At 47.2% G+C, this 20122-nt stretch overlaps 1 protein-coding gene across 1 annotated transcript; it reads left to right on the plus strand.

Annotated features, from left to right (window-relative positions):
• The first annotated feature begins 2248 nt into the window (after positions 1-2248).
• On the plus strand, positions 2249-6854 carry LOC109943443 (uncharacterized). Its single transcript, XM_020546471.3, has one exon. It carries the CDS (start codon positions 3432-3434, stop codon positions 6666-6668), a length of 3237 nt encoding a protein of 1078 aa, XP_020402060.1. The 5' UTR covers positions 2249-3431; the 3' UTR covers positions 6669-6854.
• The last annotated feature ends 13268 nt before the right edge of the window (positions 6855-20122 follow it).

A 20122-nucleotide genomic window follows, 5' to 3' on the forward strand; every position in this document is an offset into this window, starting at 1 on the left:
TAGTGCCGTCATATGCCATGCCATGTGACCACTCAGGACCCACATGCGCCATGCGCCATATACCCGAACCCCCTAGCCCACACACGCCCGTGAAACCGCGAGGGTCGGCTCTGATACCACTTGTAACACCCCGTCCAATCCCTGGACCAGCGGTACTTACTCTTGACAGCTCTCTAGGATCATATATTGTCCCCACAGACCAACACGAGTCTTTTGTGCGCACTTTGTCCTCACTCATGCGCACCCGAGAAAACTTCCCGGTCGGTCACCCATCCCAAATTGCTCCAAGCCAAGCACGCTTAACTTGGAGGTTCTTTCGAGATAGGCTTCCGAAAAAGAAGATGCACCTTGTTGGTATGATTACACTATTAATTCTATTAAGCCTTGGGCCAGGACATCCCATCCCAGGGGCCAGGATATCACAAAGTGCGGTCACTGCGACAGTCGGGGTGAGTGGAGCATTGTATGCCAAGGCGGTGAGCCCTGGCCGCGAACGGGGAATCGATGGGGATGGTTGACGTGTGTGGGGACGGAGTGCCCTTACATGTCGTGTGTTTAGGTTTACCTTGCAAGGTTAAAAATCGATTCGAATCGTCTGCTTCTCGCAGCTAATGACACTGCCTGACCTGTTGTACTACATTGAGTAAGAAGTGAAATGAGGATTACATGAGATAACTTGTTGATTGTATTAAATGATTGTTACCATGTATGCTTAGAAAGAGCAAACTTAGCTAAAATAATGATACTAGAAATGGAAAAGCTAAAAGTTGACCATAGATACAGCTATTGCTTTTGGCAAACCAAACCCCTCAGCCAAACAGCTGCATAGTCTAGAGGTAGAGGAGTAGATTTCTCACACCGTGTAAGTCTAGCTGAGTATTAGTATACTCAGCCTTGCTTGTGGCATAATTTTTGCAGGTACACTGCAGGATATGGTTGATGGTGTAACTTGGCCTACAACCCTGCCACCAGGTTGGACGGTCGAGTGGGATGCTGCCCCAGTAGGGGAGGAGCAGGAGGAGTAGTGGGCTAGGCCTTGCCCTATTCCTCGTTTCCGACGATATCGATTATCCGCTACAGTTTATTTTGTGAACTTATATCAACTACTTGAAAAACTCTGATTTATGTAATAACTCCAGTACTTTAATTTGAGGCTTTCCTGTTTTATTGTATTTCTTCTTTGACTGAAGCGTCCCGATCCTTTGGGACTCAAATGTGATACAATTACTAGTCCCAGGAGGCTAGTAACCACATTCCTTACTTCAAATAGTACAGAGTTTGAATAAATATTGTTACAATACCAGGGTACAAGCTCGAGAGAGCCAGAAATATAAAGCGCAGTAGAAGATAAACTGTAACACCCCAGGTGTTTATATTCCGCTCGACAACGAGTACGGATTTAAGCACGTAATCAGTGGATAAAATGAATGCTAAATTTTAAACATCTTCGTCTATCGCGATTTTAATATCGCATCTGATTCGGCTGTCGCGAGTGCGACATCGTTTTTACTTTCATCTATCCGGGCTCTTCCTAAATTTTCGTGATGTTCGGAACATAGTCGTTCCGAAAATCGGTGCGTCCGGTGAGTAATTAAAATTTATCGCTCGCTCGGATACAAATTCGGAAGCCCGACCCACTCTGATGATTTCATCTCAAACAAATTTATTTTGAACTCGATGATTAAAATGTTCGAGGTGAAATAATCTGTATCATGCGTTGTCCGAGAAAAATCGTGCGCGAGGAGGTGATCCAATTTGTTCTTCAGCACGCTGTTTTGGCGACGAAATCGTGTATACATTGTGGATCTGGTTTCGACTAATTTCGGTCGAATCACGTAGAACAAATTATCAATGCCGAAATCAATTATTTCGGTCTGTTGTTCTCGCCCGGATCCAAATCTTCGGATGTAACCAATTATTAAATAATTCGGTTCCTACTCGTCTACCGTGAAATCGCGTACGAGGATCTGTAATTGAGCCTCGATTCACTGGTAAATCATCTGTAGCCGTGGAACCAGATGATCAGACCGCAAATAAATTTATCAGGATTTCAAATCGAATCAAACCTGGTTCAAATTTTATCGCCGGTTTTGTTTGATTCGACCTATTTATATTTTTAGACCCTAATTTTATAACCTCAAAATATCAGATGTGCTCATACTCAGCCATTCTCATCTCTTCTTTAGAGCCCGCACATCATCTCCTGTGGATATTTCTTCAAGCACTTGTCCAGCCTTGACTCTAGAAATTTCTCACGCTTATCTTGATCCTCATCCGCGTCGAACAGCTTTTGAAAAAAAGATCCCACCGCTCAGCTCGCGAAAAATCCTGCACTCCTATCCCCAGCCGACCTCCCCTGAGATTTTTCCTTCACGCACCGCCTCTGATTCCTTTAATTACGCGCTATCCTTCTTCTCCACAGCGCCGCAGCTCCCAGCTTCTCCCTCGGCTCGCCCAAGCTCCTTCTTCCTCCTCCAACTCGGCGCCTCGATCTCTCTCCTCCCTCCACCTCTCTCCAGCCGCGCGTCTCCCTGCTCTCTGCGTTCTTCTTCCTCCCTGGCTCCTACTCACCCAACGACGCCGTCGGCCGGATCTCCTCTGCTCTCTCTGCTCGCCCTGGCCCGCCGTGCTCTGCTCGTCACGGCCGCGTGAGCGGCGAGCTCTCTGCCGCGGCTTCCTTCCTCTTCCGCTCCAGCCTTCTCCTTTCTCTCTTCTCTAGCCCTGTTCGGCCCCCAGCTTGGATCTTCCTTCCGCTCGATCGTCTGCCTCTCGCGCTCGGCTCCCTGGAGTGGATTTCCTCGCCGTGGAGCTCAACTTGAGTATTGTCCGCCGGCCAACTCCCGCTCGTCTCCCTTAGCACCACCTCGAGCTCTCCTCCAAGTGCCGCGCCGCAGCCAAGCTCCCTCTCCCATGGCTGACCGTCGGGTGCCCCTGCTGCGCGCCCTTCTTCCCTGTCCCCAGATGGCCGCCCTGCTCGAGTTCGTCCTGGTGGCCGTTGACTAGGAGCAGACTCGGTCGCGCCTCTGCTCTCTCTGCCGCGCCCCTGGCTCAGTGGCTCTAACCTCCCTGTGAACGACGCTGGTATTCAGGATGGCATGGGTAAAGCTACTCAAGGGGGCGCGGGAGAATCACCAGCAGGAGGCGAGGGCGACGCTGTTCCAGCAGCTCAGGCGCGGCCTGCGGACCACAAGGCCCAACAAGAGGAGGTGCACAGGCCTTGAGTGGGTGAATTAGGTCTATGACTATGTATCGTGGCTCCACTATATATGGGTTGTTCGTAGACAGAGAGAGGGCGTTTTTTGGCTGTAAGAACTCAGGCGGCGGCGGCGATCCGAGGTGATCGTCTTCCGAATCGGACCGTACTTTCCACACCACCATAATCAAGCGTGTGTTCCGTCTTAATCCTATGTGAGTGTTGTTGTGTTGTTTGAATGCTAACATTTGGTATCAGAGCCAAGCGGGATCCACCACCGCACGACCACCTTACCAGATTTCAAGTGAACGCTGGGGCCATGGCGCCGCAATGGAACGAAGAGCAAGTGGCGCAGTTGTTGGCGAGGATTGAAGAGGGAAATCAAGAGAAGTGGCGGATGATGGACACGATGCAAGCGACGATCGAGAACATGGAGTCCTCGGTGAAAAGTGTATTGTCTGAACAAGGCGATCTGCAGAAGTGGCGCTCGGAAGAGGAGGCGAACGTCTCTAAAGTCGTGGAGGCGGTGAAGGCGATACAGAGCAAGGTTGATCAAGCGATTCTAAAGAAGGCGGTGATCCTCCCGACCAACGAGTCACTGGGAGTGGATGGTGTGTCGGCTTCCACCCACCAGGAAGCGATTCTGTCTGAGACGAAGCACGAGCAAATATGCTACCGCACCGTTGATCCTTACTGGAGGCCGGGTGCCAGAACGGATTCAGTCCGGACACCTCCTCCGGTCGGAGGTATTGTGCCCACCCACAACTCGTTTTCGCCACAATTTGGTTCCGGGGCGACCAGTAGAGCGTCGATGGGAAATTGGTCTCAGACATCAAGAGTTATGGTGCCTAGTATGAGTTCCCCTATTTTTGTTGGATCAAATCCAAAGCGGTGGAGTCATAGATTTGTAGATGGCTTTAAGGATGAGATTAAGTCAGCAGATATTGTTCAACATTTTCCCCACTTGGATACTACTTGCTCTCTCACTATGTCACAGGAGGATATGGTGAATCAGTTTGAACGCCGAGATTCACAACGTGTGGGGCCTGGAGGGGGTACAAGGCTTCCTCAGAAACCAGGAACATCGCCCAGTCCTTTGTTGCTGCATGTATCAGGAGGGATGGGTAATATGACTGAAGACCGTCGAAGCATGGCTAGAAATCAGGCCAGAGTTGAGGAGAACAAACTCACGGCCTTGAAGGCCTATCGACGTACCAAGGGGTTGTGTTTTAAGTGTTGGGAATGTTGGAGTCAAACATATAAATGCTCTAACTGTGTTCCTCTGCACCTGGGAGAGGAGGTTTGGGTCAAGGAACTGGCAGGTGAACCTAGAGAATGCATCGAAGAGTTTACTGATTTAACTGACAGGCAGGGAGATGAGAGTCTGTTGGCTATCCCAATGGTTGCTGTGAGTGGCAGTAAAGGAAACAAGACCATTTGGTTATGGGTTTCCATTCATTGCCAACAAGTATTAGTCCTGGTTGATTCTCGAAGTCCAGTCAGCTTCATGAATAGCTACGTGATGAAGAACATGCCTGGGGTGCGGACATTGGCCAAATCTGTCCAAGTCCGAGTTGCATATGGGGGCGAGATGTGGAATAACTGTATAGTGCCAAGTTGCAGGTGGATGTGTGGAGGGGTAACTTTCTATACAAATTTTCAGATGCTGTCACTTGGAGGGTACAATTTGATCTTTGGAATAGATTGGTTAGAGGATCACAATCCCATGTCAGTGCATTGGGCCCAGAAGTGGATGGAATTTGACGATCACAGCAAGAGGATTTATATACCGAGAGGGTTGTCACAAATTCAGTATTGTTCCAGCATCAACAACTTACAGTTGGAGGCCTTGCTGAGAAGGGACACAGTCAACCAATTATTGGAACTTCAGGTTGTAACTGATGACAAGATGTCTGAAGTGCCCAAGGTGATCATTGATTTGATTAGAAAATTTGAACATCTGTTCCACAAGCCCCAAGGTTTACCTCCAAAGAGAAGCGTTGATTCCAGGTTAAAGCATATTGGGGAGGAGATGTGGGCTATGGCCGTGGCAGTTGAGGATGACAATACTAATTCAGATGATATGGAACCTACCAAAGACAGCACTGAAGAAAATGTCTCAGCCATAGAAGTTGCCGCTGTCAAAGACAGTGAGAGTAACATGGCAATCAGATTCTGGGCTTCAGCCCAAGGACAGCAGGTCCTAACTCTGGTGAATTCTGATAGATCAACCAATTCTATTAGCAGTCACCTGAAAGATAGCTTGCACCAAGTGGAACTGATGGACAAACCAATACAGGTTCGGGCTCGGGTTGATGATGGAGGTATCATGTGGAGTGAGTATATAGTTCCAAACTGTAACTGGGAGTCTGGAGAAACCAAGTTTTATTCTGAATTCAAGGTGCTGCTACTTAAGGGAATTACTTCTGACATTGAGTGGGCTGGTGACGACCACCTCATTTACATTACAACGAAGAGTATACTTCGGCCAGGCCTTCAAGCTTCCGAAAGCAAGAGATATTTATTTGTTAAATCTGGAAGCAAAAATACAAGGTTTATATTCTACCTGGACATATTAAAACAAAACAAGGAACTTGCTGTTTTGACACCTTGTGTGTATGGCGTTGATACAACACCTAGTCATTGTGGAAATCATTTCTTTATGAAGAGACGGAGTGATGAATTGTATAATTCTGAATTGGTTGCTTGTCCACTGGATAATGTTGCTGAGATCACTTCTCCTGACCACTGCTCTAGCCCTGAGTTGCAGGACCTGTTGCATACCCGACAACAGATGTTACAACAGGTACAGATGCATTTGCAGAGAGCTCAAGTTCGGATGAAACGCCAGGCTGGCAAAGGAAGGATGGAACGGTCCTTCAGTGTGGGTGATCGAGTGTATGTGAAGCTCCAGCCATACTGCCAGTCGTCAGCAGCCGAGAGAGTGAACCACAAACTGGCGTTTAAATTCTTTGGCCCCTTAAGCATGGTCAGGAAGGTTAACCCGGTAGCGTATGAAGTCGCTTTACCTGAAGGAAGCAATGTGCACCCTGTCTTTCACGTATCTCAATTGAAGTCATTTGTTCCTGCAAATGTTATTTCCAGCTCGGTTTTACCAGCTCTGACTCTAGACTACCAGATCCCTGAAGAGGTTATGGACTCACGACTGCAACGAAGGGCAGGCAAGGAGGTAACTCAACTGCTGGTACGTTGGACTAGTTGGCCGCCATCTCTGGCCATCTGGGAAGATGAGCACTGGATCAAGGAGCAATTTCCAAGGGCGCCAGCTTGGGGACAAGCTGTCTCTGAAGGAGGAGGAGATGTGAACGACGCTGGTATTCAGGATGGCATGGGTAAAGCTACTCAAGGGGGCGCGGGAGAATCACCAGCAGGAGGCGAGGGCGACGCTGTTCCAGCAGCTCAGGCGCGGCCTGCGGACCACAAGGCCCAACAAGAGGAGGTGCACAGGCCTTGAGTGGGTGAATTAGGCCTATGACTATGTATCGTGGCTCCACTATATATGGGTTGTTCGTAGACAGAGAGAGGGCGTTTTTTGGCTGTAAGAACTCAGGCGGCGGCGGCGATCCGAGGTGATCGTCTTCCGAATCGGACCGTACTTTCCACACCACCATAATCAAGCGTGTGCTCCGTCTTAATCCTATGTGAGTGTTGTTGTGTTGTTTGGATGCTAACACTCCCTCCCATGGCTGCTTGCTCGAGTTCGCCCCGGCTTCTTGTTTCCTGCTGCACTCGTCGGCCGTCTGTTCGCCCTGGTCGTCGCTGTCGAGTCCCTGTGCGCGCAGCCGTGTCCTTATGCTCGCCGTGGCCGGTTCCCAGCGTCGTGCCCGCGATTTTGCCGCGCGTCCCTGCTTGACGTTGTCCACGCGTTGTGCATGGAGCAACAAAACAAAAATCCGTGCGCGTCGAGCTCGCGCGCCGAATCTTTTTCTAGCTTGCCGCGACGCCCGGCGTCCTACCTGCTTTGCTCACCCGCGTCAGCTATTCGCTGGTGCTCCAACTCGTCAGTTGTCGTTGTCCTATCCGCGTCAGCACGCGACCGTGGTCGTGTTCGTCGAGTTCGCCAACACTTTGTTGCCGATTCGACTATCGTCGCTGTTATGTGCCTCGCTGCGTGCTCGACGAGTGTTGTCAGTTGTACCTCAGTACTCGTGCTTGCTGCTGGCTCGCGTTAACGCTCGCGCGTCTGCTTGTTATCACTGCGTTGCACTCGCTCTTCGTCCATCGGGTTTTACGCGTGCTCGCGTTTGTCGTTGAGCCGTTGAACCCGTTTTACCTTGCTCGACCTCGTCTTTGCCCTTCTGGTGGCCGTCGTCAGTTTGGTGCTGGACTACGCTCCATTATCTAGTCGCACTGGCTGTCGACCTTGTTGGTCCTTTCCGTGTCAGACCAGCAAGCTCCGCCACCGTCACTCAATTGCTCGCCCCGCGTGTGCTCGTAAATTTTCTTGATCGTGTCTGCTGAGCTGACCAACGCTCCAACTCGCTGTTATCGCTAAGTCCCACGCAACTGTGTTGTTTTCTCGTCGTCGTCGTTCATTCCTATTTTCCCCCGCCATATGCCGCCTCATCATGACGCGTGTCATCGTCTTTAATCCCAATAGCTCTTCCGATACACGCCTCACCATGCTTTGCCTCCTCGTGATCAGCCCCATCTGGGTCATGTGGGCAGAGTATCTCAACACCTGTCACATGTTCGACGACAAGCCCAAACCAGGATTTATCAACATTCTCACAAGTATTGAGTCACGTTTGATGCTGGTAAGCTAGATTTATTTGTTTAGTAATTTTAGTGCTTTGCCGGTAGGCACTATCGGCATTTTATGCGAGGAATTTTAGTTGTGGAATGAAGTCAATGCTATGCATTCATGTGCATTATGCAAATCATTTAGGTACGATAGTTAATCACGTTATGCGGAGGAAAAGAGCCAAGTCGACCCCAAGCGCGGGCTAATCCGCAGGATGATGCTGATGGACGAACCGGAAGATGGATAATCTGAACGAGTGCCAAGCCAAAGGATGGTCGTCAAGGGGACGTCGTCTAACAAACACTAACCTAGTGTTACTCAGGCAAGCCCCGGTGCATGCAACCCCTTCCTTGTGTTTTTAAATAATTTTCGCACACTTTAAGTCTAGTGAAATGTGCATTAGTGTAACACCCGGGTTTTAGGGGTCCAAAGCCCGGGCGTAAACATAATCACCAGGTGTGCTGGGACCAAGTCTCACACATATGATGAATCATGGCACAGGATCGAATGTCACATCTTTACTACATAATAGGAGTTCTATACAAAATAAATAAATAATTACATTATAAGAAGACAACGGTCCAGCAACCCAAAGTTGACTGGGAGACGACGACCTAGACCTCTCACGAACTCGCCAGAGCATCCTCCATGCGCCTCATCCTGTAGTACCTGTTCTTGACCTGTGGGGGGTGTGAGACAGCAAGAGTGAGCTCACATACATTCATCGCTCAACAAGTTGTGGGGAATAATGTGCATGAACTCGCCAAAGGTGGGAGCTCATGTGAAGTGTAAGGCTTACCAACGGAGATGGTTGAAGCTGAGCATTGCTTTTAAAGTTGGTCAAAATTTTATTAGCAATTACTAAGTATAAGTAAATACCAACCCAATTAAATAGTAGAACAGAAGTAACAACATCACCTGCGATGCAATGCATATGACAAATTGAGTTTAGGTTCCATAATTTAATCATCAGAGAGTCCTGAGCTGCTCATGACCGTGAGCTCGGCTAGTATACCAGTTTTACACTCTGCAGAGGTGGTACCCTTTACCCACAAGTCATGTTACCCATCTGCCAAGGGATCGCGACTTCCCATACACCTCTACCGAGGAGGCGAGGCAGGGTAACACTACGAGGCCTTTACAAAGTTTCACTAGCTTCAGAAAACCCGCTACAGTTTATAGGAAGCTCCAATGCAGGAATCCCTTGCAGGACCGCCATCGCAGCAAAATCCTCCCGAGGGCCTCCCTACACTGACCACTCCCCTACTGCCCTTGCCCCTTTCGGGTAAGGTAGTCCTCCACTAGCTTTCCTAATTAATCAGCCAAGGGCGTCCATAAACCCTTGTGGTGGCACGTGTTTCTCAAGTTAAGCTCTATGTTCCAATTAACATTTAATGATCTTGTCATGAACATAAATAGAATAACAACATAATTGGAACATAGATATAATGAAATATTAACCCAAAACCATATAAAGCAGTAGTAGAACTACCCAAGTGATTCAGGGGTAAACAAGGTATTCAGGATAAACAAACTAGGGTGACCTATTGGGTCCCATCAAAATTAAACCTATGCATGGTAAATGATTATAAAGAACATTATTGGGTAAAAAGAAGTGGACAAGGGCACAACTTGCCTGAGACTTGAGATTCCGGGTACCAGGATGATCTTCAGATGACACGTGTCCTCACTGCTAAACGTAGCAATACAGACATACATGGTATAGGCAAAATTAACATTACACCAAACATATAGGGAAAATACATATTAATAATCTACATATTGAAATAAGATCACAGGAACAGAGATTATTAATTTTGAAGTTATAGATTTTAAGTTATGGATTTCCAAAGATTTTATGTGTTTAAAATAGATTAAATGAGGGATAAATTTTCTTACTGTTGTCATGATAAAACAGAGACTCTAAGTGTTAGAGAATAAAATTACAAAATTTTAGGAACTGGAATGGAGTAATTTGGAGTTCATATGCATTTTCTATGAATTATTGAAGTTCTAGCAATTATTTTCCTATTAAAAATATATTTTCTATTTCACAATCTCTGGACTGAGCCTCAAATTCATAAAAGTACAGGGGTCTCGGGGTAATAATCCGCAGACACAGAGAACAGGCCCCCGCGGATGGCGGGTTGATTCTCTGGAATCTCAGGGGCTCTTTAATAAAACTGACCCGCGAAGGGGTATGGACTAACGTGGGCCGTTCGATTAGAATTCTAGGGCGCAGATTAGTTCTAACTTAACTGAAGCGGTACACGATACTAGCCGCCGGATCCGAGATCCACGGCCACGGTTTAATGAGACCCGATCTAATCTGATGCGCACAATACGGGATCAACGGCTCGGATCAACGCAGCGAAGGGGTACGCGACTTCTAATCCCAACCGTGCATTCACGATCTAACGGACACAATTCTAAACTAGCGCGATCCAATCTCCTCTGCCCAGCTCCAATCCAACGGCGCACGTATGTTCTTCCACCTCCTTCCCCCCCAGCTGAGCAATCGTGATTTACCCGGACGCCGCCATCCAGCGCAGTGGCCGCGCGCGGCCAGCGTGGTTGCCCCGCCAGTGAGGAACATCGGTCGCGCCACGACGCGGAGTATCGAGTGTCCGACATTTCAAGTGCGCAGTCAACAACAGAGGGGAAAAACACTCACCGGCATCGAGATGAAGTACAACGCCCGTTCTCGACGATGCCGAGCCGGTGATCCACCCACGCGCCCCGACGTCGACCCGTCCTTGCGGACTGCTAGTTCCCCGCCTTCCAGGTGATTGCGCGGCAGGGACCAGCGGGGAGGAGGAGGTCGGGTTCACCGCCTCGTGCGCCGCGCGAGCGCGTGAGGGCCGAGGATGGGAGCGGCGCCAAAGTGTTCAGCCAGATGATAGGCGATGGCGCAGGGTGGGTTTCTATTTTATACTCCAACATGGATGAAGTCCGAGCGTGGATTGAGGAACCGACTCCACCAAACCAGGGGGTTTGTTATACGCGCGAAGCTCGGGAGGTAGGTGATGACAACATGGTCCCACGCGGCGGTGTCCTAAGTGATTTTTTTTGGCATGAGCAAAGCCGACTGGCGTGCGGGCCCCACAATGCCAGCCACAGCCCAGGAGCGCGGGCATGGGATGGGCTGCGATGGTGAGGTAAGGAAAATGGGCCGGCCATGCGGGTGAGTAGGAAGGAAGGAGGGGGGTGGCTGGATGGGCCGAGCAGGCCGATTTCTGTACTAGCGCAGTCTTCACATTTCTTTTCTTTTTCCTTTCCATTCCATTTTCCTTTTATTTAAGCCTCAAGTTAAATTCAAATTTAAATTCAAATTTGGTGGCTCTTCATTCACAAACTATATTTGTATAATAAAAGTGATAAGTTTGAGGATATTTATTTAAATATATTATTTATATTTTTATATCCCTTCTCTTTTTCTTATTTTCAAAGACCCCATTTCCCATTTAGGTTTGAATTCAACTTCTAATAATTATTATCTTATTGTTTTGATTTAATGCACAAACATATAACTCCAACATGATGCATTTTTTTATCTTGGAATCATTTGTTTTGATTAATCCCTCTTAATTACATGTATGCTCTTTTCATGATGCAAATAAGGCACATACAATAGGGAACTCACTCTTTATTCCTTGTAAACAATTTTGAGTGTTACAAATCCTACCCCCCTTAAAAATAATCTCGTCCTCGAGATTTGTAAGGAAAAAAAAGATTATACCAAGTTTGGTTTGTAATTGAGATTGTAGTTTTTATTTGATTCAAAAATTAAAAGTCTCTTTTTTTTACTATTTAGCAGGTAATTAGAAATGCATGGGTATCTTCTATGTTTAGACACACAGTTAGGTAAGAAGAGAGATGGTCAGAGTGAGGTTAGCTGATGGTAAGAAGAACTTGGTAAGGGAAGACTCCATCCAAGGTGGTAAATCTTGAATAATCTCGAGATCTGATTTGACTCCTATTCTTCCATGTCGAGGTTGATCTTCTCCTTCTTGCTCTTTGGTGTCTCCATCTGGGTTTGGGACAAGAGGTTAAGATAGATCTGTTATGTAGGTCAAGTTGTTGGGTATAGCCGAGTTGATTTAAGTCACCAATTTAGTCTTAAGTGAATTAGGAGTATGGCCTTATCCTTTGTACCAGCATTTAAGTTACTCCCACTAGATTAGAACGTGTTAGATTAGATATGATCTAGATGAGACTAGTTTAGATTAGATAGGTTTATTAAGGTAAGATGAATCTTTATTAGGATAAGTTAGAATCTTTTGAGATAAGATGAATCTCAAAAGGTAAAATAGAATCTGCCAAGATAAGATAGATATGGGATACTAGCTATATATTTTTTTTAAAATAGAGAGATAATATAGGTTGTTTAATTATTTTATAAAAAAAATTATGCCTATGTGTATATGTAGATGGAATTGTGGACATTACTCCACAACTCATCACACTCAATCAAAAATCCAAATCATACATGTATCACAAGAACAAACATTCAGGCATGCAGGTATTTACAAAAATAGTTTTGATTTTGTTCCTAAGATTAGGTCTCCTATTCCTAAAGGTCACTTTAGGCACGGGATTTCAAAGTGTGAAATCCACATTTGTCTTCAGAATGAAAAGGTAAGAATAATCAGAGTAAGCGGAAATAGATGAGAAAAGATTAAGAAAAGTTTAGAAAGAATCAGAGTAGCAAGGTAAGTAGATAATGGTTGTCCAGTTCTATCTAGGTTTCGTCTTACAGTCAACATTCCTCTGATACCACTTCTGTAACACCCGGGTTTTAGGGGTCTAAAGCTCGGGCGTAAACATAATCACCAGGTGTGCTGGGACCAAGTCTCACACATATGATGAATCATGGCACAGGATCGAATGTCACATCTTTACTACATAATAGGAGTTCTATACAAAATAAATAAATAATTACATTATAAGAAGACAACGGTCCAGCAACCCAAAGTTGACTGGGAGACGACGACCTAGACCTCTCACGAACTCGCCAGAGCATCCTCCATGCGCCTCATCCTGTAGTACCTGTTCTTGACCTGTGGGGGGGTGTGAGACAGCAAGAGTGAGCTCACATATGTTCATCGCTCAACAAGTTGTGGGGAATAATGTGCATGAACTCGCCAAAGGTGGGAGCTCATGTGAAGTGTAAGCCTTACCAACGGAGATGGTTGAAGCTGAGCATTGCTTTTAAAGTTGGTCAAAATTTTATTAGCAATTACTAAGTATAAGTAAATACCAACCCAATTAAATAGTAGAACAGAAGTAACAACATCACCTGCGATGCAATGCATATGACAAATTGAGTTTAGGTTCCATAATTTAATCATCAGAGAGTCCTGAGCTGCTCATGACCGTGAGCTCGGCTAGTATACCAGTTTTACACTCTGCAGAGGTGGTACCCTTTACCCACAAGTCAGGTTACCCATCTGCCAAGGGATCGCGACTTCCCATACACCTCTACCGAGGAGGCGAGGCAAGGTAACACTACGAGGCCTTTACAAAGTTCCACTAGCTTCAGAAAACCCGCTACAGTTTATAGGAAGCTCCAATGCAGGAATCCCTTGCAGGACCGCCATCGCAGCAAAATCCTCCCGAGGGCCTCCCTACACTGACCACTCCCCTACTGCCCTTGCCCCTTTCGGGTAAGGTAGTCCTCCACTAGCTTTCCTAATTAATCAGCCAAGGGCGTCCATAAACCCTTGTGGTGGCACGTGTTTCTCAAGTTAAGCTCTATGTTCCAATTAACATTTAATGATCTTGTCATGAACATAAATAGAATAACAACATAATTGGAACATAGATATAATGAAATATTAACCCAAAACCATATAAAGCAGTAGTAGAACTACCCAAGTGATTCAGGGGTAAACAAGGTATTCAGGATAAACAAACTAGGGTGACCTATTGGGTCCCATCAAAATTAAACCTATGCATGGTAAATGATTATAAAGAACATTATTGGGTAAAAAGAAGTGGACAAGGGCACAACTTGCCTGAGACTTGAGATTCCGGGTACCAGGATGATCTTCAGATGACACGTGTCCTCACTGCTAAACGTAGCAATACAGACATACATGGTATAGGCAAAATTAACATTACACCAAACATATAGGGAAAATACATATTAATAATCTACATATTGAAATAAGATCACAGGAACAGAGATTATTAATTTTGAAGTTATAGATTTTAAGTTATGGATTTCCAAAGATTTTATGTGTTTAAAATAGATTAAATGAGGGATAAATTTTATTACTGTTGTCATGATAAAACAGAGACTCTAAGTGTTAGAGAATAAAATTACAAAATTTTAGGAACTGGAATGGAGTAATTTGGAGTTCATATGCATTTTCTATGAATTATTGAAGTTCTAGCAATTATTTTCCTATTAAAAATATATTTTCTATTTCACAATCTCTGGACTGAGCCTCAAATTCATAAAAGTACAGGGGTCTCGGGGTAATAATCCGCAGACACAGAGAACAGGCCCCCGCGGATGGCGGGTTGATTCTCTGGAATCTCAGGGGCTCTTTAATAAAACTGACCCGCGAAGGGGTATGGACTAACGTGGGCCGTTCGATTAGAATTCTAGGGCGCAGATTAGTTCTAACTTAACTGAAGCGGTACACGATACTAGCCGCCGGATCCGAGATCCACGGCCACGGTTTAATGAGACCCGATCTAATCTGATGCGCACAATACGGGATCAACGGCTCGGATCAACGCAGCGAAGGGGTACGCGACTTCTAATCCCAACCGTGCATTCACGATCTAACGGACACAATTCTAAACTAGCGCGATCCAATCTCCTCTGCCCAGCTCCAATCCAACGGCGCACGTATGTTCTTCCACCTCCTTCCCCCCCAGCTGAGCAATCGTGATTTACCCGGACGCCGCCATCCAGCGCAGTGGCCGCGCGCGGCCAGCGTGGTTGCCCCGCCAGTGAGGAACATCGGTCGCGCCACGACGCGGAGTATCGAGTGTCCGACATTTCAAGTGCGCAGTCAACAACAGAGGGGAAAAACACTCACCGGCATCGAGATGAAGTACAACGCCCGTTCTCGACGATGCCGAGCCGGTGATCCACCCACGCGCCCCGACGTCGACCCGTCCTTGCGGACTGCTAGTTCCCCGCCTTCCAGGTGATTGCGCGGCAGGGACCAGCGGGGAGGAGGAGGTCGGGTTCACCGCCTCGTGCGCCGCGCGAGCGCGTGAGGGCCGAGGATGGGAGCGGCGCCAAAGTGTTCAGCCAGATGATAGGCGATGGCGCAGGGTGGGTTTCTATTTTATACTCCAACATGGATGAAGTCCGAGCGTGGATTGAGGAACCGACTCCACCAAACCAGGGGGTTTGTTATACGCGCGAAGCTCGGGAGGTAGGTGATGACAACATGGTCCCACGCGGCGGTGTCCTAAGTGATTTTTTTTTGGCATGAGCAAAGCCGACTGGCGTGCGGGCCCCACAATGCCAGCCACAGCCCAGGAGCGCGGGCATGGGATGGGCTGCGATGGTGAGGTAAGGAAAATGGGCCGGCCATGCGAGTGAGTAGGAAGGAAGGAGGGGGGGTGGCTGGATGGGCCGAGCAAGCCGATTTCTGTACCAGCGCAGTCTTCACATTTCTTTTCTTTTTCCTTTCCATTCCATTTTCCTTTTATTTAAGCCTCAAGTTAAATTCAAATTTAAATTCAAATTTGGTGGCTCTTCATTCACAAACTATATTTGTATAATAAAAGTGATAAGTTTGAGGATATTTATTTAAATATATTATTTATATTTTTATATCCCTTCTCTTTTTCTTATTTTCAAAGACCCCATTTCCCATTTAGGTTTGAATTCAACTTCTAATAATTATTATCTTATTGTTTTGATTTAATGCACAAACATATAACTCCAACATGATGCATTTTTTTATCTTGGAATCATTTGTTTTGATTAATCCCTCTTAATTACATGTATGCTCTTTTCATGATGCAAATAAGGCACATACAATAGGGAATTCACTCTTTATTCCTTGTAAACAATTTTGAGTGTTACAATTAGGTTTATAGGAGTTGCTTGAAACCCTTTGATGCATTGCCTTCCTTGATATCCATACCTTATTAGATACTTCTGGTGAAGTATCAAAATATGATTTACAAAAATGCTTAGCCCTGCTCAGATCTTGTGGATAGAGGTTGTCTTTTGCGTTAAGGCCTTGCTCAGGGGTTATCCTGAGGAATGATGGCTTCTACCTGCAAGAATATTTTCATTGAGAGCGTGGTGGGATCTTACTGCAAAGTTCCCTTTGATGCTCTTTTCATCCTAAGGAATACAAACAATCCTAAGGGTGGAAGTACTTAAATCGGGACATGGGCTAGGAACAGGTGATGTTCTACCCAGGTTGATTAAGGATTGGATGTGTATGTAGGCTTGATGATCGAGGACCCTTTAACTGGTCACATGCCTCGTCATGGGTAAGCCTTGCCTCGGGCAGACTAAGGCCAGAATAAGATAACATGGAATGGGCGTGGAGCGGTGGCGAGAGTAGCGTGTACCCTCCATGGCAAGAGGCTAGACGATGGTGTATCTGTGCTCTCGGTTGGCGTGAACCTGATCTGGTCTTAAGAACCCCGGTGGTGGGTTGACATATGCAAGGGTTAAGTGCTACATATGTCGTGTGATTGGAGATCCTCAGTTGAGTATAATCGATTCGGATCGCCGTACCTTCGCGGTTATGAAGACTTGGTCACTGCCCTACAACCTAAGTCAGGATGTGAAACTCATGAATAAAAATGATATTGAATTGATGAGATGGTGAAATTAGACCAGATGCAAACAAAGTCTATTAATATTTAATCTGGCGTTAAAATATTGAAAGTAAGGACTCACTTTAGTAAGCTATTTCTGCAAAAGTATCTAAGTTGATTCTTGCTAAAGCCTCTCCTTGATTCCCAAATCCAGCATATCCTTGAGAGTCTTTTCTTTAGTCGGGTAAGTCTTGCTGAGTAATTCCATACTCAGGGATTTATTCCCTGTTGTTTTTCATGTTATAGTTTTGTGCTGCTGTTCATGGTGTTAAGTGCCGGTGGGCTCGGCCTTCTTATATAAGTATACCCCGTCTTTATATTCTTATTGAGGATGGTCACTTGAGCTAGCATATATTTCAAACTTATACTTTGGTAATCACTCCGATGAATATTATGTAAAAATTTTGTAACCTGTAAAATTTGGTAATAAGATTTCCGCTGCAAAAATGTTGATGTGTGTGATTTATGTTACTTAATCCCGCGGTTCTGGTTGTAAGTGGTTTATCCGGTGTCCTTGGGGCAATCGGACGGATCCTGTTAAGTTATCTGGTGCACATGCATGGCCGTCTGAGGTCTTTCACATAAGGACAGGTGCATGTGGGCCCGATATCTTGGGAGGTTCTGCCACATAAACTAGCCCAAACCACAAGCAGAACTGGGTGAAGACACAGCCCCTTCAATCAAGCATAGCAGAAAAGAAGTCTTCAGCTGCTGAAAAACATAAATAAATCTGGGTGAATACACTAGGTATTCCGCAAGCCCACCCGGCTCCCGTAAAGAGAAAGAGACCTATATCCTACATGCTTCATATGATGGAGTTGAAGTCACTCTTCTTTTTCTTAGAGAAAGGCAGTACATGTTTTTAGGGTTTTCCCGATGAAATAGAAATAACACGTGCTTAACCACCACTGAGCTTCCCGCTCTCGTGGCACCATTTTCTTTTCCAGAGACACACTCACACACACACGTATTTTCCCTGGTCACGGATGTTGTAGAAACACTAATTGTCATACCACACTAGACTCGTCCATACCAGTGGACACGGACTATTCGAATAGGTTTAAACTCTGCGCAGAGGGGTACACTTTACCCACTAGTCCGGCTCTGCGATCTCATGGCCAATGAGATCCGAATCCGAATTTCTTTCCTTCCTTGCACGTCCTAACCTTAACGGTTATACCAGAAGGAGTCAGGCCACTGCCATGTCCAAACCGGACAAAACATTCCCCCTCCTTATCCTCCCGGTGCTCCCCAGCCTTCATAACCCTGGGGTTGGACCGTACGAGTTCAGATCGAGTGACTGCCCATACAGCCTCAAGTGGTTGTACTTTTCATGAGTACAGGTAGTGAAGGATGACAAACCGGTCCTTATATGAGAGGACAATCCTTATGCTCACGCCTAAACCAGCTGAGCCATCACCTTAGGCCCTCCCCTAAACCAGGGAGTCCCTGATCATCCTCCTCACCAGGTGATGAGGGTGAATACCCTTCATCGCACACTTTTGGAAAACATCGTTGGTTACAACCACTGCCCTTTTTTCCCATCCCATATATTGTGATCAAAAGGTGTTAGTTAATGCGGGCTCTCTCTTGCTCACCATGCAATTAGATTTCCATCCCTTAGTCCCAGCTTAGATAGTGGTAGAGAGAATAGGTAAATTATGCATCAAGGGAAGGATTGACTTGCCTTCGTCGAAGCTTTCTTGGCACAACAGATTTATCTCGGAGGGGTCGGGTTCCTGCCCTTCTTCCGGAGCTACAAATTTCGGAGGATTAGATCCCTCTTTCGCTAACAAGCACAGATAAGAACAATACATCAATCATGGTGACTTTAGTGGGGTGAGCCAATTCTTATACCTTATTATTTTTGTGCCCTATAATTTATTTAAACTATTTTTGGTGCATAAAATATCAACATATAAATATATATATGAAAATAGGAAAAAGAAATGGGAAAAGAAAAAGAGAAGGAATTTCTAGCTAGCTGGGCCGGGGGGGGTTTGGCCCAGCTGGGAGCGAGCGCGCGCGGGAAGGCGGCCCACTCGTCCCACCAGCAGGGGAGACGGTGGGGAACGACGCCTTGGCGCGGGCCCACATGCCAGGGAGAGGGAGGGGGCTGACGGCGTTTGAACGGCGACGGGGAGGGGGGAGTCGACCGGGGCTCGGCCGCCGGTGAAATCCCGCGGCGGTTCTCTGTCGTGGGTCCGGTTCTATGGCGGGGGAGCGATGGCGAGGCACGGGCGGGGGTAGGGGATCACGGGGGTGGGGTCAATTTGACCGGTGGAGGCTTCGGGGTGGCTGGTCCACGACGGGTGGCGGGCGCTCGCGGCGGTGAGGTTGCCGGCGAGGCCACCGGGCGCGATAGGCGTCGAGAGGCCGTGTGCTAGGATCGTGACAGAGTGGCGGACCTCAAGCACTAAAGCAATTCGACCGAACGCTACTAGAGAGGAGAGAACGGAGCTCACCAGAGTGAAGGGGGAAAGCGGCGGCGCTAGCTCAATCGGGCTCGGAAAGGAATGGGGGAGGTGGCCGGGGCTGGTGTGGAGAAGGCGGAGCTCGTGCGGTCCCTTTTATAGGCGCCCGGGAGGGGGGAGGGAAGAGGGACGGCAACGCCGACGAGCTAGCCATGCTGGCGGTGATGGCGCAAATGGCGACGGGATGGCTCGGGCAGGCGAGGGGTGAGGTGACGGCTCGGGTACAGTGGCGGGGAGGTAGCTGAGGCTGGTGTGCGCGTTAATGGCGAGGAGCCGGGGCGGGCGGTGGTCGGTGGCGAACACACCGGTGAAGGCATGGGCGGGACGAGAGATCTGACGAGCGGGCCCGGGCTGTCAGCAGGAGAGCGGCACGGAGGGGAGAGGGGGGAGCGGCTGATAGGTGGGGCCGGGCTGTCAGGCGCGGCGCGGGCGCTGCTGGGCCGCTTGGGCCGTGGGAGGAGAGGGGGGAAAGCGGGCGCGCGCGACTTGGGCCGAAAATGGCCCAGCCGAGGGTGGGGGAGAGAAAATGTTTTTTCCTTTTTCTTTTTCTATTTCTCATTTCTATTTTCTATTTCTATTTTCTTTTTATCTCCTTTTCCTTTGGACAACAATTAGCTAAATAATCTTAGGTGCTAAAAAATAATCTATGTGAGGTGCTCTAACAATCAAAGTGTATGCATATGATGAGATGACCTACGGGGTGGAGTTAAGGGGGGGAAGATTAGGATTCCAAACCTTGGGCTGAAATTTTGGGATGTTACAAACCTACCCCACTTAAAGGAATCTTGCCCTCGAGATTTAGACTGGATTTGAGAAAAGATAAGGGTATTCCCTCCTCAAGGAGTCCTCACTCTCCCAGGTAGCTTCCTCTTCTCCTTC

This window comes from Zea mays, chromosome 1, assembly GCF_902167145.1.
Source record: "Zea mays cultivar B73 chromosome 1, Zm-B73-REFERENCE-NAM-5.0, whole genome shotgun sequence".
NCBI lineage: Eukaryota > Viridiplantae > Streptophyta > Magnoliopsida > Poales > Poaceae > Zea > Zea mays.